General features: G+C 45.9%; 1 protein-coding gene across 3 annotated transcripts in view; it reads right to left on the bottom strand.

Moving 5' to 3' along the window:
• The window catches only part of ZBTB16 (zinc finger and BTB domain containing 16), a 166,588-nt gene extending 145,905 nt beyond the window's left edge, over positions 1 to 20,683 (bottom strand). The window contains exons 1-3 of one of the 3 annotated variants that reach the window (XM_074936694.1): positions 20,538 to 20,631; positions 18,829 to 18,996; positions 16,323 to 17,641 (exon numbers count right to left, since the gene is read on the bottom strand). In XM_074936694.1, coding sequence (XP_074792795.1) covers positions 16,323 to 17,569 — 1,247 coding nt within the window. In that variant the 5' untranslated portion in view covers positions 17,570 to 17,641; positions 18,829 to 18,996; positions 20,538 to 20,631. Of the gene's footprint in view, positions 1 to 16,322; positions 17,642 to 18,828; positions 18,997 to 19,151; positions 19,267 to 20,537 lie in introns of those variants that run through there. The other 2 variants (XM_074936695.1, XM_074936696.1) reach the window with 2 other exon arrangements.
• Positions 20,684 to 22,353: the final 1,670 nt, after the last annotated feature.

Here is a 22,353-nt window from a genome sequence, read left to right on the forward strand (position 1 = left end):
TGCTTTACCTGATGGTTGTGACAAAGCAAGTAAACAAGGGGTCTGATACATTAATACCTGTGAGTGCACAATAAGTAATTGTGTGTGCTGTTTTATGACCCCTCTGTACACACGTATCACTATCAGGAAGCTTGTCACTTGAGGCTCCTTCACTTGGCAACAAAGGTGCTAATTAGAAGGCTGCTTTCCACCCAAAGTTGAAAGAAGATTCTGCTCAGCTACTCTGGGATGCAGGTCCCTTGGCCTAGATGGCTTTTGTTCACCAATGCCTACAGGCCAGGAGTTAATTTTTTAGTGCATCCTGAAGAAAGCACCATGGCAGCGTACAACAAAGTAGGAGGGTCCAATTCTGGGCATTTGTATTATAGCGTACCAGGGCCACCTGCACGCTCCTTTTGCGCTCATGAGCTTGCTATGGCAGCTTTAAGCCTACAGCAATTAAAATGAGGTGCAAAAGGTGAGATTGGTCAACTGCGTCTGGTATTCGTGGCCAGAGTCCAAACTCTCACTGAAGCCAACAGGAGTTTTGGGAGGCAGTCCCTGAGATAAGATGCCTACATACAAAGACACAAATCTATGTTAGCACACAACACCCCTTCCCTCATCTCCCCCCCATGCACCTCTGAACCCTCTCACCTAACTGTCCCCTTTGCCATCTTCCCCCATTCCTGGTGTCATACTTTTACTTGACTGGGACAGCCGCTCAGTAGACATCCCCCAAATTCCACCCCTCTCCCTTCGCCTTTACAAGTCACTTCTCTGAGGAAGCTTTCAACACCACAGGTCTCAGCAACGCCCCACATCTCAATCACTGGCTTCCGAGTCAGACCTGTCTGCATTAGACTGAGCGCTTCATAGCCAAAAAAGACTTTCCACAGCATTCTCTACAGCAATTATTGGACCATGTCAATGATATGAGCGCTTCTCCCTCCCCACCTATGTTTAGTGGCTTTTCAGGCCATATGCCTATCACTTTACTGGGCTAGTTCTCAGTTCCTCACATTCTTCATTCCTGCCCCCCCCCCCCCCCCCCCACACACACACGCCATGCCTAACCCGCAATACCTGTGAACCATGATGTACACACCAACCCATCCCTACATTAGTTTCCAAGGAGGCTACAGCGGCTTTTACCACTCTAAATAATGCATTTACCAGCCCTAATTAATGCAAGAAAAGGATGATACACATTTCTCAGTTGCTTTAAGTTACATCTGGTTAGACACAGAGAGGAGCAGCCGCTACCTAAAGGGTCAGAGAAGCTAAAAATCAATGTAAGCAACTGCCTCTGAATGCTTTAAATCAGAAACCCCCATTCCAAACTCTCCTGAGAGCGAGAGTAAATAGAGGAGCCCATGCAGCAAGACCTGACTATGTCTCAACACCATTACTATGGGAATCCCAGTCTGACCACACAGACCCATGAATCCTCTCAGCTAACATGCACGGGAGCAAAAACAGAAAGGGGTGGGAGGAAGAGGGGGTGCAGTGAGATCTGCTTTGCATACCAAGCACTTCAAGCAATGGCACGCAAATTTTGTCTAGCTAATAGCTGCGCTGGCAATGAAGAGTACAAGCCACATACAAATTGTGGCCAGACAGCAGCCTCCCACATCTTTAAATTGAGAGTTGTGAGTTCAGCTCAGGCTTATGGGTCATGGCATGCCAAGATGTGAACGGCCCAATTCCCCACTTCGTTACACCAGTTTAAGACTAGAGTTGCTTGAAAGAAACAAATAGTTTTCTTCTTGAAACAAAACAACAAAACCCCCACCATTTTAGAAGAATTTTTTGACAATACAAAAACAAATATTTCCTTTTATTTTCATTTTCCCATCCTCTCCCCTGCTCCACCCTGGTTTTTGTTGGCAGGGAAGGGAAAAAAAGAGAAAGGGGGAGAACCCCAAACTAAATTGTTTTTATTTTAAACTGTGAAAATACTGGACTTTTTCAGTGAAAAAACTGGAAGATTTTCACCAAGATGATGAAAATTTTCATCTTGGTGAAAAAGTCATTTTCCATTGGTGGGGAAATTAAAAGTTTTGATGAAAACTATTTAATCCATTTTATTTCATGCCAATGATTTCAATGGAGTTACACCACTGTAACAGAGAAGACAATCAGATTCCAAATGGGCCAGCATTCCCAATGAAGTAGTACCTGACTGCATTTAGACCCGTTGCCCATGCTTTGGTCAACCCCGATTTCAAAGCAAAGGTTTAAAAAAAAAAAAAAAAAAAAAAAAACAACAATCCCCAACAACACTGAGTAGAGCTGACTGAATTTTTCTGAGCTGCAAGTTCCACCCAGCACCCAAAAACTAGCCTTTTTTCAAAGCCATTTTTTCACAGAGTTGTCAGCACCATTGAAATTTTTCATTTTTTCCTCATCAAAAGTGTTTCAATAAAAATATGGGGAAAAAATGGGCAAAGATTTAAAAAAAAAAAAAAAACGGTTCCAGTTCTAAACCCTTCAAAACAAACTACTTCAAACCTTTGTGACAAACCCTCCCCCCCGCCCCCCCCCGGCCCTTTGCCTAGAATACACGGAGCCAGGAACCTCCCTCCTCATCTCTGGACTCAGCATCGTGGCTTCAGTCTGACTGAAGCCAAAAGAGCTTTATGCAACTGTCAAGTGTCATTGGTCAGTACTGACAACAACAAATATACAGCCGGGGTTTAAAATGATTTCTTAAAAAAGGATCTGCGCTAATGCCCATGATGTGTGGTGTTATCATTGTTTCCTACAGCCAACCGCAAGCATGTAGATGCAGAGCGAAGGAGGGCCATGGAAATGCATTTCAAAATAGTGTTCTAGGCAAGTGCAGAAGGGCTGGCTCCTTTGTTGAGGTTAGCAGTTACAAGAGAGCTGGGGAAGGAGGACTGGCAAATAGACAATGAACCGATATTACACAATGCCTCTGCCTTATCTCTCCTACGCAAAGTCAGTTTGTATGTGTTGCGTAGCACACTACAACCACAGCCCCTACCCAGCAATAGATAAGATATCCGCCAGTGGTGTTAGCTACCTAACCCGGCTTAGCAGCAGACTCCTGCAGCTCAAGCAAGTCCCCAGCAGCTAACCTGAATTTAAACAATTCAGGAACTCATAAAAAAAAAAAAAAAAAAAGATAAAAATCACACTAGCCAGTTTGAGTCTCTTCCTTTGCTACTGATAGCAACTATTTCTACTGATCCAGCACAGAGAGCTGAAACGGAGCTGGATCTTGTCCAAGGAAGGGGAATATGGACAGCGGTTTGCAGCAGGAGATCTTTAACCACATCAGAGGCTCATCAGGTCTCCCTCCCCTGTCCCTTTCACACATTGCCATTCATGTGTGAGCCTGAGCAGCAGCTGCTTTAGCAGTTATTAAAAATAAACATGATGGAAGCACAAGGAGTCCTGCAGAGATCAGGATCCCATTGTGCTAGGTGCTGTATGAATAAATAGCAAGAGTCCCCTGCCCAGCGACCTTCCAGGCTAAATAGACAAGGAAATATATTATCCCCCTTCAACAGATGGGAAATGGAGGCACAGAGCAATCAAGTGACATGCCCAAGGTCACACAAGGAACTGATTGCACAGCTGGGTACTGAACACAGTTCTCAGGAGCTCTAACTCATTTCCTTCTACTCCAGGATGACAGCGAAGGCACTGACAGTAACCCCCTCTGCCAAGCAGCATTATTGCTCAGGAGTTTGGTGGCAACAACAGACACCAATTCACCAGCAACCCAAGTGAGTACTCCGGTCCACATTTTGCAACCCAGGTGGCTCCGAGGTAGCTGGAGTGTCTAATTTAGGGTGGCACTCAACATGCACAAACATTTTCCTTCTTGACAAGAGGAAATTCTAGCACTCATAACAGTTGTGTATTAGTTTCTATTCAATCAAAAAACAGGTCTCTTCTAGATACAATGAGTGTTAGAGCCCATCATCAGCAATAAAAACCTGATGCTCAACACCTTTGCTTTCACTCTGCAGTTTCAGGAAGAGGATGCTTATAGGTAACAATCTGGGATTCCCAGGGGCCACACTTCCCAACACTCAGGACTGAATCTAGAATGGGGTGCCCAAAGAAACCAACCAGAAGCCTTAGCCCTGTAAAATGAGAGTCCAACACATGTAGTAAGAGATCTGCAAACTGATTTGCCAACCTGAAAAACTGGTGCATGTATTTCCAAGAAGAGTGACTTACGAAAAATGCACAATTTGTGCTGTGGTTAAATCTAATTGCTCTGATACTTATAGTTCACAGGCTTGGCTTGGATGCTCCCAAATTAGCAAAACCTGGCCTTAAATACCATATAAAAAACACATAGTAAGCACTTTGAAATCACAGATATAAATAAAAGCAATGAGAATGACTCATGCTTCCTCCTTAACACTCCTCACCATGCATTATTTATAGTAAACCCTATTAGAAAAGAGAGAGCGAAAGAGGGAACAGTGTGCAGAATATGGGCTATTGCAAATACAGGTGCCCAAAAGCTCTGATGATACTTGTTGGCATAAGCATAAGAAATAAACTGCATTCGAACAGTAGGAGTGGTTCTGGGGACAAAGTACACAATTTGGAATTAAAATTCAAAGGATACTAATCCAATTACACAACGTACATTTGAGAGCGTGAAGTCTGTGTATATGATACCTTTAAGGGTGAAATCCAGATATTTTTGTAGTTATTTTAAAACCTAGAGTGTAAAATCCTGGCCCTAAAATGAAGTCAATGGCAAAATTCCCATGGACTGCAGTTGGGCAGAATTGCATATTTTCATTCTGTGCCTAACAAATTTTTAAGCTAACTATGCCTAACAGTACCCTAAAACCTGGATGCAAAACACACATATTGTTCGTATAGATCTCTCTGCAACTGAGTTAAGCATAAAAGAAAAAAGTTGTGCAAGTTGCCCTACAGAACTCAGACTCTGAGCACAGAAGCCTTTTAACCCAGATTACACAGGTTGCCAGGCCTAATGCAGTGTATATAATGTCACACACACACACACACACACACTCTCTCACCTGTGCTGCTATTTGCTGTCTCCAGCATGTCTCAAGGAGTGGACTTTGTGGCATTTCACATTTGCTTCATAGTAAAATAAAGGCTCAGGGAGATACCGCTGTTCTTTAAATAGCACTCTCAAAGGTCTGCAAACATGACGGCACAGCTATCAAGGGCTCATTCCTACACAAACTCTGGTACCTAACTTTAGCAGTTTATTTGTGCTCTTTCAGACCTTCTTACTGGGCAAGTAATGGAAATAGTTTGGTGCTTTTCCCCCTGCCCCACACTCGTTCAATTTCTGACTCCTTTAGAGGTCAAACAAGCAGGAGTTCTGCTGATCACCCCTTTGTGTTTTATGAAGTCATATAGATATAGATATTTACAGCTGCAAATTTCAATTTTTTTTTTATTGAAGACAATTATATGCAAGCCACCCAAAAAATACACAAGAAACAAAACAAACCTTTCTACCTCACCAGTCCTTTCTTATCACTACTGGCAAAAAGGCCAATATAAAACTTTGCCAACTGTGGAAGTTAATACAACGCTTAGCAGGAAAAAAATAGTTAAAACTGTTATTTTATTACAACCATTGTTTAACAAGGTACCTGCTTTCTGCCATCAGGTGCTTTGTACATCTTTGTATCAATCTTAAATAGCTTATCCTCCCCGCCTACCTCCGCCTCTTCCCCAGCAGTTTATCTTTGTATATTGGAGAAACTGGTGTTTAGCTATATACGAGGAACAGATTACTTGATAAACAGACCACAGGGTTATCAGTTGAACTGATATACACAGATAAACAGCAAATCTCCTATGCTAACATAGGTATGAATGCAATGCATCTTATATTTACCTTCAATAGTTATATTTAGGCCAAACTTGCATTTTATCACTGGTTTTAAACTGAAATATTTTTCAGAAGTATACATTTCACACACATTGGTTAAACAAATGTGCCAAAACCCAACTACATTAAAAGGGGCAATAAAAACTGAATTAAAATAGTGGGACATAAATTATGGTTGAATAACTTAAAAAAAATAAAGTTAGTTAACACGACAGCGAAAATTACATAGATTACACCACACTCCATCCACAATACGAAGGCTGGACCCAAAAGACAAGACAGTGAGCTTGAGTCTACAACCCTTGCTCACATAAACAGTTCTATTGAAGCCCATATTGTTTGATTCCTAGCCAGTACTCAGATACCATAATAATGGGTACCTTAAAAATGCCCTAAGAGATAACTACTGTCCAGTCTGGATAAAGATTTTGAATGTTCCATAATTATTCTTAGCATAAAAGAACAGACTCCACTATTGAACTGAAACTGTTTCATATATGAAGGTAAACGTAGAAGTTAAAAAGTATCAAACATTTGCACAGAAGTATCCTATACCTGTGATGATCATTTGTATTTTTACCCATGCTAACATACTTTGTCTCCGTCTGCGTGCGTGCACCCATATTTATATACACACAGACACACACCCCTTTGTATATGTTGTTTCAGTTAGTTTTACAACTATTTTACTTGTTGTCTGACTTTTACTTGAGTTTATTATTTTACAACAGTTAACCTTTTCACAAATAAAAACAAAAACTTCTGACAAGGAAACAAATCTTTGTTTTGTATTTAACCATCTAACTAAACTCAGACAGTTAAAAAGGAATCACTGGATCCGAAATTATTGCCTTAGTTAAAAGGCCTAGGTTGGATTGTTTTTTTCTCTAAAACAGAAACTTTTTAGTCAATTATAAAAAAATACCATGCACAGTCAACAATTTTGTCTGTATTTATTAAAAGTCAGTAACAAAAACAGTAGTTTTTTGCTAAAATAAAATTGCAATGTTTTTGTCAGCACTCTTGTGTGCAAGTTCCTTATTACTCGGCTATGTGGTTTATTCAAACTATGCTGTACCTACCTGGAAAGAGTTTTAAAGCTTTTTTTTTTTTTTTTTTTTATAAATTAAAGGTGCCCACAAGGCCCTGGAGAACAGGTTAGTGAGGGAAAGTTTCAGATAATATACTCTAGCTCTCCCTAGTCCCAGCATTCTAATTCCTAGCTTTATTTCTCCTGCACAGCAGCTACATTTGCATTGCTTCAAAAATGTAAGTTTGTCTGATAAGGGTTTTTTGTTTTTTTTTTAAAATGACCCTACACAGCTTCAAATTATTGCAGCGATGACTGCAAAACAAGTTGTTCAGTCTTATAATCAATGTGCATGCACACTAGTAGGCCTTTTTGTGCTTTACTAGTAGAGAAAGACAAATGTTGGAAGAGTTGGAACAGGCATTCAAAGCCAACCTTAGATCTTTTGACGGTGACTTGCATGCTAAGGTGAGGGAGTGACCAATGCCAAACGAAGAATTAAACCTACCATAAAGCACTTAGCTGCCTAACACCAGACCAGGGGAAAAAATTGTAAGAAGAATGACACAATCCAGGACTACCCAGAATGAAAGAATGAATGGAATAGGCTAATTTACACAGGAAGTGAGCACTTACCAGACCCTTCATCCTAACACACAAAACCCTCTGCCATATCTGGAAGCAATTACATCCAGTTAACATGATCTGCCTGCCACTAAAATTAACTGCAAAATAGAAATATTTTTCACTTTTGCAACAGGAGATGCCATGGCCCCGTGTTTGGCTGCCGGGAAATATTTAGTAATTACTCATTTAAAGTCTCTCTTGAAGCTGTCAAAGGGGGCGGGGGGAGATAAAATTGTTGCTAATTATGAACTAAAAGGAAAATGCAGATCACTTTACTATAGACAAGGAACACATTATACACACACACAGTGAACAGTGTAACCAATTGAGTCTGTATCAAACACACACAGATAAGGTTGCTGATATACTTGGTCAAAAGTTTAAGGTTGCCAAAGTTATTGTAGGGCATTCTGCCACATTTCCAAGCGAGGAAAAACACATTTATGTTAATATCACTCATGAAATACCACAAAATTTCTGCAGCCCATTTTTCCATCCAATCAATGAGTTTTCTTTCACCAAATATTAGTTTACTGTTCAAGTTAAGAGCTATAAATATGCAGGAAATCTTACTGACCTTTCCTAAAGGCAATGAAGCAAGAGCACTTTGGAAAATGAAACCCCTTCCTAACTGAATGATGTTTGGCTTAAAACTCAAGGCTCCAATTCTGAAGTCAACAGAGCTCTGTAGAGACACAGGGACTGCCCAGATGGAGCAGATGACAGGGATCATGAGCAAGCAAGCAAGCAATTTTGGAAAGGTGAAAGTGCTGTCTAGGCACTGATAACATCCTCATCACTGTACTCATCCATTAATGTGGAGTCATCTTTGTTGTACCCTCAGACTTTGGCTTAAACAAGGTAAAAAAAAAATTAATAAGAGCATAGCAAAAAAACCCACCAAAAATTATTTTCCCAATCAAAATATTGTATTTACTGTACCGAGACACTTTAGTCTCTAAATAGCGCTGTTAGAGACTAATTATTGTAAGAACCTTTTGTTCAGAAAAAAATCACTACTTTTCTGGCAGCATTACATAGGTTATATTCCTCCCGCAAACATATCTGCATCTTAAACTACAAGAGGATTTGAAAATTTCACAAGGAAAGAACAATGGTATTTCTCTGGGAAACTACAAAAAACTCCTACCAGGAATAGGGGAAATATTGCTGTTCCCGGCAAGATGAATTTTAGATTTCTGCTTTCAAGAGGTATCCATCCCCCACACCACTAAAGAAAGCAGAGAGCGATGCCTGATTGATTGAACAAAATAGTACACTTAAAAAGAACTCTTCCCTCTTCACGCTATGTTCTCTGTATGGAAATGGTTAAGTCCCCCCCCACTGAATAAATCAAAAGTTCAAGGCTGCAACATACCACAATGTATTCCCTCTTTACATATGACAAGAACCAGAGAAAGCCTGAAATCCCAAGCATCCTGAGCGGGGTCTCCGCTGGCGCTCACAGGTTACATGATCAGGGTCAGAGCTGTGGACCTTAACTGCAACATTCATTTCCTGAACAGGGCAAGTTCTCTTACCCATAAAGCTAATAAGAACTTCCTCGCATGGCAAGCTCAAACTGACAGAGCTACTTGTCAGTGACCACGCAGTAGGAGAATGCTGGTTTCTATTAACATGTTATGATGCCAGGTGCCACTAATAAGGTCCATCAGCAAGGAACAAGAGCCTGCTAAGTTGTCTTTCAAACTCTGGAAATAATCAGTGTCCGAGTTTGGGAGGTTTTTTTGGTGGGGGGAGGAAGGGGAATTGTTTTGATTCAGACTGCAGCAAAGCTTACCGACACATATTGCTGACTGCTTAAAATTAAAAAATTACACAAACAAAAAAACCACAACTACTGTATCAGGCTACCAAAATTAACACTAATAACATCTCACAAAGCACTTGGGATCTGATTTATCAGATTTATTACTTTAATGGTATACTGCATCTGTTTCTTGCTGTGACATGTTGCACGGTGCCAGTGGGTCTAATGGCATTAATATTACAATAGTCAGCTAATCCACTCAAAAGATAAATGGAGGTGAGCCTGGCAAAGAAAGAGCCAAAAAGCAGCTATACTTCCCTATCCAGCTGCTTAAGATACACTACAGTCTTACTGTCACAGCTCCATATTAAGAAAAAAAATCAACAAGTTTAGTGGCATTAAAATTGCCAGGCATTAAAAACTGCATGTATTCTTAGCCAGCATTGTGGTTTCCCCCCTTACAAAAGCATTTTAGAGTATTAGTAATTATTGTACTGTGGTGGCACCCAGGAACCCCTGTCATGGACCAGCGTCCCATGGGGCTGGGTGCTGTACAAACACAGAACAGACAGACAGTCCTTGCCCCAAAGAGCTTCCAATCTAACAATTTCATCCTTAAACACATTGGGGTGAGTCTATCCCTGCCATGAGTTCTACAGAAAACCAATGAGTTCTACAGAAGGTACGTTGGGCTGCTGCATATCATTAGAAATACAGATTCACTGACTATTTATATATGAACTATCCCAAAGCTTCTCTAAAATGAACACTAAGGTCACTTCACTCCAAAGGACTTCCCACAAAATTCACAGTATCGGTAGAAACTGCACCCCAAAGTGTGCTTTGGCAAAGGGAACATGCATATAAAAAGAAATAGGTCGTGCGCTGTAGCTACATCTCCTGCACCATATTCTGGGATGCCAGAATGGACTTGGGATTCTACGCTACAACTGGACATAGATCACGGATGAGGTGACCAGTCAATTGCCCTGGCACATTCCCAACTTTCACTCATGGTACCACTGTCATTAAACAGCAGTTGCTATTCAGTAAATGGTTTGAAGGGGCATCAGGCCTTAAGTGGCTCAAGTCAGGTATCCAAAGCCAGTGAACAATTTTGAAAATTTGGTCTTAAGCATCTTACGCTGGGAATAGAACTCATGAATCCAGACTCTGCAGCAGTCTGTTCCAACGACTAAGCAACTCTGCCTCAATCATGTAACCATTAATTTATATAGTTGGTGTAAAAGATGGCATGGATAGCCATTCTATCCTTGCTTGTTAAAGAGAACGGCCTTTCATCCAAGGATCTCCACGTTACACAATGCTGTGCATAGAATACAGCCAAACTGTATATTAAAGTAGCTCTCAAGATCCCAATCAGGATTGAGGCGCTGTTTCTTCGGGCACCGAATAAATAAGCCCTGACCCTCTAAATACTTACACCAGAGTAGTCCCACTGAACCCAGTGCAACTACTGATGGGTAAAAGAGTTAAGCACGTGCTTAAGTGTTTGCAAAATTGGGGACAGAGAGAGAAACAGTCCCTGACTGAAAAGCATACAATCCAACAACAACATACGACAGGTGGAAGAGAATACCTTACAGGTAATTAAGTTTGTGAATCTTATCCTGCACCTGTAGTTTGTTCCACTGTTTAAAAAAATCCAATTTTAAATAAAATTAAAAGCCACCATAAGTTTAAATATTTTGACTTCATGATAGAAACAAACTGTGCAAGTTCAATTTAGTATAACAGCGATTTTCAAAGTTCATGAGTGGTTTTTCAAATACAAAAAGGTTGTTGAAATACAGCTTTTTTCCCCTTCAATTAGAAGCTGCAATCAATACCAACATTAGATTAAGTTTGAACTTCACTGGACCTAGAATGAAATCTTTTATTTAAAAAAAAGAATAAAGGTGCAAACTCAATACACAATTAGTCAGAATCATAAGCTCAGTAAAGAAAATATGGATTTTAAAACAGTTTAGATGTTCCGGACAAAAATTCGGCTGGTACTCCAAACCTTGAACAGATCATTGTGATGGTTCTGCTTCCAAAAGGTCATAATTAACTGTTCTTTATTAATAAATTGTGTTACAAAATGGCATCATCGGACGACAACTCCATCAAGAAAGGAGAGATGGTTGGGTCACTAAGCCACTAGATAGGAATTAAATCCAGATCTCCTGGGTCCCACAGTATGTTGGACTCTCTGCATAACCTGAGACAAGTCACAACCTCAGTGCCTCAGTTTCCCTTGGGTAAAAATAGAACTAACAATATTTCCTTTCTCCCACCCTCTCTCTGATGTGTTTAGACTGTAAGCTCTTCAGCATGGGGACCATCCCTTATTAGATGTTTGGATCTAGGGGCCTCGAGACACTATCATAGTACAAATACATAGTGACTAGCCAAAAGGAATGATGATATTTATTGCCCACATTATCCACTTGCACATCCTTATACTAATGAAAAACGGTAGGAAACACACAACCGAGAGGGAAAAAAATAAAGCTATGTCAGCTGAACACTACAGATTGTGGGGACCTATTGGTTCCTTAATATGCTCTTGATAATACTACGGTAAACCAGTGGCACTTCTACTGTGGTTTTGACACAAACTATGGTCTACGGCAGGCACCTGCATCCTTAAAAAATAAATATATAAAATAAATAGCTCTACCCACACAGACGTTACTGTTTCCAAATGTAATTGTCCCAGCCTTGCATGTTCAATTGCTTCCTTGACAGCCTTAAAGACCATCGGTCTTGGTTCACAAACACAGCATGGGCAAGTGGAAATATTCACTAACCAAGTCAGCGCAGAAGACCCCTCTATGTTTAAGCTGAGGCTCTGTGTACCCAGTCTCCAGAAAGGGTGGGAAGAAACAAAAGAAGCCATTGACATTTAGTTGTAGCTTACATCTGGGCTAAAAATGAACCTGCTGGCACCTCACAAAGATCACTTCAAGTTTAAAACATAAAAAAACCCACACAACTGCTGCTAATCAGCTTGGTGACTAAACAGCCATACCGCAGCGACTTCAGCATGGCCAAGCCTCTGCTCTCTCTGAAGCAGATAGCTTCAAGCAACTCCAGAACCTCAGATTTTCTAGAACGAACGATAGGGTAGAGCACAATCAAGAGTTTGGACAGAGACATCCATGGCACGTTAATGTAGTTTATTCAGACAAATTCTTCACACCTCCACTCCGAGCCTGATCCAAAGCCCACCAATCTCCATGGGAGTCTTACCAGGCCCTAAAAAAACCTGCGGCCTGTAATTTTCCACTGGGGCAGCTCCAGTCAGTAATAGAGTAATCAGGACTCATGTATGCCATCTAAACCTACTCTAGAGTTAGACAAAATAGGGGTAAGAGACACCTGTGCCCTGTCTGTGCTGTAACTTCCACTATTGCTACCTCGGATAGAGCGGCCTCAGTGGAGCATTACAGGTCCCAAAATTCCAAGTATAAAACACTGCTCATAGCTTCATAAATACAGTAGGACTTCAGCAATACAGATTTAAAACAGCATATTCTCCCCATTTTGTAGAAAAATGTAACAGCAAAGGCTTGTAGTAAATACTCATGTTATTAAGGCCTTCTCTATAAAAGAGAAGCAGCAATTTAAAGGGATGGTTTTTAACCCAGGCCCCAACCCTCTAAACAGTCTTATAAAGGCTCAGACTGGTCATCCTAGAAAAGAAACAACTGAAGAGGGATACGATGGAGATCTATAAAATCATTAATGGTGTAGAGAAAGTGAAGAGGGAAGTGATACAGCCCCGTCACATAACACAAGAACTAGGCATCACCCAATGAAATTAATAGACTGCACGTTTAAAAAACAAAAAAAACAAAAACAAACAAACAAAGGGAAGTCCTTCTTTATACAACCGCAGTCAGCCTGTGGCACTTGTTGCCGGGGACGATGTGAAGGCTGAAAGCGTAACTGGGTTCAAAAAACAATTTGATAAATTCATGGAGCACAAGCCCAACAGCAGCTATTAGCCAAGATGGTCAGGGATGCATCCCCGAGCTCTGGGTGTCCCTAAGACTCCAATTGCCAGAAGCTAAAAGACTGGAAGACAGAGGATGCATCCCTCAATTGCCTGGTTCAGTGGGAATGAACAGAACCATCTGACACACTGGCCACTGTTGGAAGACAAGGTACTGGGCTAGATGGACCATTGGGTCTGACCCAGTATGGTCATTCTTATGAGTTTAAAAATTGGCTTACATGGATTTAGCTTGTATTGGTAAATTTACTGACAAGCTAAACATACACAAGCCAGGTTTGAATCAAATTAGGAGTGTCCACGCAGGGTTTGGTATTGGTTAAACTCAATCTTTTAAAAAACGACACTTAGTTAAACTAGTGAAAAAATTGTGAATAGGTCAGAACGGCGACCTTATTACAGTACAAAAGCTACTGAAGTGCATTACGTTATCAAATCATTTAAACCAGAACTACAATTGCAGCTACAGAAACAAGTACATCTCATGATGCAGAAACCTGGTTTTAAATGTTTGTCCTCTCATTCAAAACATTTAGTCATTCACAATGAGTCTCCTAATCATGGGTGTGAATTAGGAAGGTTCTAACCTGACAATGAGACTCAGCAACGGTGGAAGATTATTGATCAGCAATGGGAACTCTAGAGCAGATTCAGCATTGAAGTTCTCAATTTAATCTCTTTCAAGCTGACCTCTCAGAGAGTTTCTAAAATAGTTTCTGTGGTACGTGCAGGAGCATCAATTGTTATTCTTTGTACTTTAGAAAGGAGAAAGGAAGACATTTAAGAACATGGCAGATAGCCATGTTCAAATTCTCTCCAGCCATGCACTGCAGCTGCTTTTCAATGACATTTAGCCTGCATCGCTTTATAGTAAGCACATCAGCCCAGATCCTCAACTGGTGTAAGTCAGTATAGCTCTAGATCCAATTTACATCAGCTCAGGCCCTGGCCCATTGTGTCTATTTAAAAAAAAATTACACAATCTCCAATGGATTATATCCATGCTCTAGAATGACAATGCAGGAAGCTGCTGTTTACATATCATCAGAGTAAACAAAAAAGAAATCTGTTTTGCCAATGGGGATTGCTAGCATGCTGCTATCACCTATTTGTTTAAATAGAGCTGGCATCACAATGCACACACACACAGTCAAACTGCACTAAGATGCCATCTGAAGAGTCTGACAAACCCATGTGAGGGTGAAAATCCCAAAGTTAAGGCTGCCAGGCTGTACTTAAAATGTAACAAGTTGAACAGGCAATTGATGTTCCAAGGCCCTTTGTGAGCTACGGATAATCCTTGATCATTTATGGATGGCACAACAAGACAAACAGCCAGAGCCTCGTGTATATATTATGTACATTAAAACTAATTAAACTTGTTGGTCCGTTCAAATACTGAAAGATGCTCAGTCTGAATACTTCAGAGACTCCTAGGAATTCTAGCGTCATCCATGATTTGAATTCTACTAACAGGAGATTGGACTGTCATGTACTTTTGTCACCCCCACGGAACAGAGGGGCTGCAACATGGCTTACACACACATACACACACCATGAAATGCTGACACGTCGGTAGAACCAGTACAAATGTCTGCACAGGGATCAAGCAGCCCTTCACAAGGCTGTTCAGTCAGTTCCTACCCCTGTGATATTAGCATATCCAAATGCAGGAACAAGTTAAGAGTTCCTGCTCTTACAGCTTAGGACAGGAAAATCTGAGCCCTGACCCCACAAGCTGATGCTCACCGGCAGACCCTTACACCCACAATGAGCCCTACCAACCAACAGGGCTCTGTGCCAGCACAGAGGTCCATCTGTGCGGATCAGCCTGCCTGATTGGCTCCAACAGACCCACTAAAGGCTAGATTCTGATCTCTTTCACAGTATGCGTAAGCCTAGAGAAACACCACTGACAGTGTCAAAAACCAACGAGGAGTCTGGTGACGCCTTAAAGACGAACAGATTTATTTAAGCATAAACTTTCGGGGGTTAAAACCCCACTTCTTCAGATACCCATGAAATCTTATGCCTAAATAAATCTGTTGGGCTTTAAGGTGCCACCGGACTCCTCGTTGTTTTTGTGGATACAGACTAACACGGTTACCACTCTGATACTTGGCACTGACATTGTAGTTACTCTGGACATTCTCTAGCTTCAAACTCTGATCACTGTGACACCAAAGTCATCATCTGACACTCGTCTGAGAAGCAAGAAGGTAAGTATTTCATATGCAGTTACTTAATGGGTGAGTGGCATCATGAGATTGTTAATTTTACACTCTATATCAATCCAGAAGGCAGAGAGAAAAATCCCAAACTCTCTGGAGCAGAATGTGAGAATCCAACATGCCTCATTCCAATGTTATAAAAAAAACCAATTACAGCACATGCATAGCCCTGGCATCTGAATGCATGTTAGGACATGGGGCAAGAAAAGGACAGACTATTGTCTGAGTTGAGTGCCAGGCCTCTTTTCAACCCAAAGAAGGAAGCGCACGTCGTATGGAACTGGTAATAAGATATAGAATTTTTCGTATCTGGGTTGTGGGCTCAAATCTGGCCAGGTAGTGACCGTAACTCATTGTCTTGGCGAAGTAAGTTGGTGAAGCTCAGAGCGGTTCTCAACAGACAAGGGGCCCCATCACAATCCTCTCCCCGGGCGTTCCCTTATTTAGTTTGCAGCTTGTTAATGCTTTACCCCGTTGAGAATGCAGTAAATTCACACATGTGCAAAGGGCCAGCAAGAGGCCTACGCACCACTAACATCCCACTTCTTGATGTCTTAAGCAGGAACTGAAGAGTGATGCACAGGCTTCACGCAAGCCCTATGCACAGGGGTGAATTACCCGCAGATGGAATTCATTTTCCTCTACTGAGGTCAAACCAGCCAGCACTAAATTCAACTGAAGAAAAAACAAAAAATACAAAACAAGCTGATTGTGACACGAACCATCAAATGTGAGGAGAGACTTGCTGCCACATCAAGACTAAACAAGTGCAGAGGACTTACCTGTGTTGTTCCACCGTCTCGTTGTCCGGCAGTTCTGCTCCACAAACACTGCACTGTTCACTAATGGCTCGGTTTTCAGTTTTCATGCCAGCTGCCAATTCACCCAGCTTACTGAACAGCTCCCTTTGAATAAAGCCTTGAGGCAGAAGCCCCCCATAAGCGCTGAAGTCCATGGACACGGCAAGAGCTGGCTGCATGTGAAGAGCCGGCGTCATGGAGGACGGCATGCTGAGCATCGAGTCAGTTTTGTGATTTGGTAGCACTGAATATATACTCAGGTGTTTCTCACTTTGAGAAATCGAGTGCTCCGGTCCGACTGGCACTCCTTGGCCCACCTCGAGGGGCTGCTCTGCATTCTCATCCCGGGCATAATGAAGTTCACGGGCACTTGTGATAACACTGCTACGCGTGGGAGTACCGGGGTCTTCCTTGCTTTTGTCATCAGACTTGTCCCCTCCAGAAGTGCTGGACTCGGCCGTCCTTGGGCTTTCATGGCTAGAAGCCTCCTCCACTTGCATCACTTCTGTTTTCACTTCAGAGAGGCTGTGGTGATGGCTGCTCGTGGAGTGCAAGTCCTCGGAGGCGTTCTGCTGCAGAGCTCCTTGCAATAATGACTGCCCAATGGTCATCAAACTATCCACAGCAGCCTTTGTGGGGCTCATCGCGGAGAGTCCAAATGAAGTGGAGACAGATGGGCTCTGCTCCACCATTGCCCCCGTTAAACTCTGACTGGCCATGCTGGCATAACTGCTCTCTTCACTGGAATGCTTGGAGATAAATAGGTTTTTGATGTACCTAGATTTCCTATCCTCCTCCTCTTCAGTGCCACCATCCGTCATGTTGACTTCTGTATCATTCTCATCAGAAGCCTGAATGGTCTCCAAGATCTTCAGACACTGTTCTTCCAGATATTCTATTTCTAGGATCTCGGCTGCGTAAAGAAGATCATCCAAGTCTTCAACTTTAGCCTGGAGGGTGGCCGTGTAAGCATATTCCAGTATCTGCTGAAAAGTCTTTGGTGAAAGAAAGTCCAGGGTATAATGCTGACTGTTGCGGTGGAACAGGATTTCAAACATTTTACTAGTGCAAGCCAACACTGTCCTGTGAGCATGGAACTCCTGATTGTCCACCATGATGACCACATCACACAGAGTCCCTGCAAGGCGCATTTGGTTGGCTTTGTGCAGGAGCCCCGTGGGGTGGCTGGGGTTCTGGAGCTGTATCAGACCCATTTTAGTCAAATCCATAGTGCGCCTGAGATTTAGTCATTAGGGTGTCTTTCTTTGCTCAATCCGGGACTAGCTTTGGGTGCCCGTTGTCTGTGAAAACAAAATAAAGGAAGGGGGAAATAAAGGGGGAAAGAACTTTTAGTTTAGGATTTTGTCAGCAAGTTGCATACAAAGTTTCTACAACTAAGTTTTGGAGCCTGGAAACTGTGGCAGTAAAAGCTCCAAAAACATCAGAAACCTACTTCCCTTTACAAGGGCTGAAAGGCACAGAGGGGACACGGGGAGGGTTGCTGGGTTCCAAGCTGCAGCACTCCTTGGCCTTGCACAGCCCAGCTCGCCTGGCTGATAAATGGAGTCACCCTCCAGGCACCTTTGTGACATGGAGACAATGAAACCTGGGGGAATGGGGAGACCTCTTGTTGTTGGAAGCTGAAGGCGGGGAGGTGTCCAGGCTTCTCCCCCAGAACCCCAAAGAAATCATAGCCACCCTCCTTAAATCTGCAAACCTTGTTTTGGGAGCTACCACCCCCACCGCCTGTCAGACACCCCCCCCACCCCCCACAACACAGAGTCCTACCCACACCTGGTACCCAGGGGGGCCTCTCCCCTAAATACAGTCACACGCCCTCCACCCAAGGGGCCACCCCTCTACCCCCTCGTGCCCGCTGCCCCCCAGCACCCCACGGGAAGGGGGGGCAGATCTGTGGCCCGGGGACTGGCTTCCTCTCCCACCCTACCGGCTCGCCCCTTCCCCACGCAGGCTTGGTGCCCGGCCCCCCAGAACGGAGCGGCAGGCGGAGCCCGGCGCCAGCGCCGTAGAGGGCGTGAAGCAAGAGGGGTCCCGCCGGGCGGACACCCCGCTCCGCCCCAGGACCCCGGGCCAGGGCAGCCTGCTCCGCTGCCCCAGCCCGCCGCGGGGCCGCTCCTACCGCCTTTGTCCGCTGGCAGCGAGCGGGGGCGGGGGGAGCCCCGAGACACCCCTCCGATCGGCCCCCTCCTGGAGACACACCCCCCTCGGCTCCCCTCCTCCGGGACTGACCCCCCAACCCAGCTCCCCCTGCCCCGGAGACACCCCCAGACTCAGCCTTCGGGCGAGACCCCCAAATCCTGCCCAGGGGGACTCCAAGCCCCGGCTCCCGCCCGTGATTCCACACCCCGCCGAGGTAGCGGGGCGCACCCCACGCCGCCCCCAAACCCAGCCTCGGGGGCTCCTGCTCCTCGGCTGCCCGAGGGGAAAAAGGGGCTCCGACCCGGGGGCCCCCGCTGCCCCCTCGCACCTTGCCGCGGCCCGTAACATGCTGGATCGGGGAAGGAATGGGAAAGCCCCGGGAAAAGCGGCGGAGCTTCTTCCCCAACCGGGCACTAACGCCGGGGCTTCAGCCTCAGAGCCGCCGCTGTGCGCGTTTCCTTAGCCCTGGGGAAAGGCACCTCGCCCGAGAACAAAGCTGCCAGGGGCGAGTCGGAAGGGTTAATGAGTGAACTATTAAAATCCTTTATCAGCTCCGGGTTGGGGCTTGTTAGACCAAGTTGCAGCAGCAGCGTGCGTTCGTCCTTCCCCCTCCCCAGCACCCCACCTCCAGCACCCCAACAGAACACCTACCCCTCCGGGACCCACACATCCACCAGCACAAATCACGGGGAAACCAGCAGCATCTGTTTTAGTTATTGCGCAGAGGAGGGAGCCCAGCTCCGCACTTTGGAGCCAATGAAAATCACGGCTTCTATCGCGCAAGATAACCACCAGTCCCCCTCTCCCCCCCTGCTCGGGTCGCTTTCAACAAACTTCAACCACCAAAATCAAAGAAAGAAAGAAAAATAACCGAACAGCGTTTGAGCGGCTGGAACCCCCCCTCACCCCGAACCCACCGCCTGCGCTGAATGGTTAAACCCGGGGGACAAGGGAGAAGCGCAGAGGAAGAAAGGGGAACACTGGAAGACGGGATGCAAAATATTGTAATTCGCGCAAAAGCTACTTTCACAGTCACACGACTCTCTTCTGGGGCGGGCGGGGGGTATTTGTCTCAGCTAAACAGCACCTGGCCATATATAATCAAGATCAAATGCAGATCAGCCTGGATTACATGGAGCAACACCACCATGGACGGAGCCCTGTCCAGGGAACTGTCACGTAGGGCCGGGGAGGGACGCGAGCTCGATTGTGGCTGGCTATCCTGCTCGCTCCCAACGTGTCCAGCCACCGCCGGGGCTCGAGATTTGCACCCGGCGAAGGAAGTTTTGAGCTGGACCATGAAAAGACAGACGCCGCTGTATTTACAAGGCATCAAACAGTCATCAGGTGCAAAGGCTGGAATGAACCCAGCCGGGGGGAAATTGTTATTTTTCAGACCGCACCAAGGCGTTTGGATTACAACACTGGGCACCAAACATTTACAAAAATAAAATGCATCTTTGCAAGCAAACAAGGCTGAAGCGACAGAAAAGCGAGGGTGCCGGCACAACCCCAACCTTCCCGAGACGCTATTTGCGAAACTAACCAAAAAAAGAAAGAAGAAAAAGAAAAGAGGAAAATCGCTTCCCCAACCCGCCCGTTAACCCCCCCCCCCCCAGCCCAGACCCGAGCCTTCTCGCTCTGAAACCATCACAGGGCTCCACCTCCCCACGCAACAAATAAATAAGGAGGGGAAGTCACATTTTTCTCCTGCGAGCCCTTCAGAATACATATTAGCCAGGACATCACAACAATTGCCTCTCAGCTCCCTGCCAGCTTCTTCCACACACAGCGGAACCCACAGCGTCCCCAGTCCTCCCTCTTCCATTGCAAGCACCCCGGTGTCCAGCTGACCCCCCATTTCCCCAGGGGAGAGCCGGCTAGGGGCAGAAATGACAGGCAAGACCATTTATCTCCTTGCATCGCTCTCCCCGTGCATCCATTCAGGAGCAAACACCAACACCCCCCACCCCTCCCCGCGCCCCCTCCTCTAAAGCAACCCGAGGAAGTTCGCGCAAGCCCGCCCCGGGCACTCACTGTCAGTGCATGGCAGGAGGCTCCCGGCAGCCGGCGGGCTTGGCGGCGGAACTGTTGCTTGTTATTAAAGCAGCAGAAGCATGATCCGGCAGTTCGCAGTACGCGCTCTCATCCTCTCCAACTCCTCTCTGCTTTAAGGTTAGCAAATCAACACCGCGCTGACTGACGTGCCGGCTTGCGCCCCGCGTCAGGGCCGCTCCCACCCCAGCGAAGCCCGGCCCGGGCACCATCTTTACTGCTGGCACGGGCCTCGTGCCCACACCCGGCTCCCCCCCCCACACACACACACCCCCACCCATAGGCGCAGCGCCCTCCCCCCGCAGCACCCCGGCCCCTGCACGCCCCGCGGGGCCAAACCGATCTGTGCCAGACCCCTCGCTGCTGAGGTCTCTGCTGGGAGCCTGCACCCTGCCGTGGGGGAGGGCTGGGGGAGATCCCGGAGGAGAAAACTTCCCGGACACCCACCCTGGGGGAGCTCCGCATGCCCCAGAATTATTCAGGGGCCCAGGTTTGATGCTGGGCCTCTGCCGGAGAAGCTGCTCCCAGGAGGGAAACTTCCACCTGCCTGGGCTGTCTCTCGGGAACCTGGAGTTGGAACAGAAGCGGGCGCCATCCCCCCATTGCTGCAACACTGCGGGTCTGGGGGGGGGGTTGCTAACCTATTCAGACTTGAGGGACTTCTTCGGAAAGGACGAGATGGAGTAGTTACTATCCCTTGCCCCCCAAATCCCACACGCCCCCCCACAATTCAAACTTGATCCCCTCGGTAAGCAGTGCTGGTTTGGTGGAGGGAGGGAGGGAGAAGCGATTTTCGGGTCTCTCTGGAACCTGGTGTTATGATTTAGTCCGTGAATCGTGCACTGCAGCTGTTGATTGCCAAGGATGGAGGAGACTGTTCCCAGGCGGATTGCGGAGACAGGACCCTCCGGGTTTACACTATTCTGTGCGTTAACTACACCTTGCAGGGTTCACGGGAAGCATTGTGTTATGCTGGGCTGGGCCCCCGTTCCCGTACTGATGCGAAAGGCGAAGGAAACCGGGCTTGGAGTGGGAAGCCACAGAAAGCTCTGGGTCCCTTTCCTCGGGACTCGCACCAGAGCGATCCGTGTGGAAGGACCAAGACAGAGCTCTGTGCCAGCCGAATTAGGCTCCGGATTAGGAGAACGCAGATGGGAACCGCTTCCCCTGAGCATCCCTCCTGCTCCGGTCTATTAAACCGCCCCTCTCAAGCCAGCCGCGTTAAGGACAAGGGGTCCAAGCGTCTCCTGTCAGCTTGCCCTGCCCAGAGCTGGGGAGGTACAAGCGGGGCAGGGGGGCACAGCAGAGTGTGTGGGGGGCGGGTGTCTATTATAGCGCTACTGGGGAGATCGCTTCTCGGTTTGCTCCGCCAGGCAGACCGGTACCCAAGTCCTGGGCAGAGGCGTGCCAGCCCGTGGGAGATGCTGGCAGCCAGATGGAGGGGATGGGGGAGAGCCCTTGGCTCGGCTCCTGCCCCATCCCGAAAGAAGTCACCGAAAAGTTGCATGGGGAGGAAGGGAGCGGGGGGCTGCTCACGGTGCTTGGCTTTGGAGACTGGCAGGAGGGGATGGGGAGGGAAGGGGGAGCTGATCCCGAGGGCTGCTGGACAGCGCTTGGCGTCGCTGGCCTCTGCCAACAACAAACATGGAGGAGCAGGAGGCTGCCTTTGGGAATCAATGAACCGGAGCCAATGCCTCCAATCCGGCTCTAGAGCAGCCCCGGCGGCACCCCTGGGCTCGGAGCGGGCACCCGCTGCGCCCTCGGGGGGAGCGAGGGGGAGGTCGCGGAGCAGCGTGTG

Source organism: Natator depressus, chromosome 22 (assembly GCF_965152275.1).
Source record: "Natator depressus isolate rNatDep1 chromosome 22, rNatDep2.hap1, whole genome shotgun sequence".
NCBI classification, from domain to species: Eukaryota; Metazoa; Chordata; order Testudines; family Cheloniidae; genus Natator; species Natator depressus.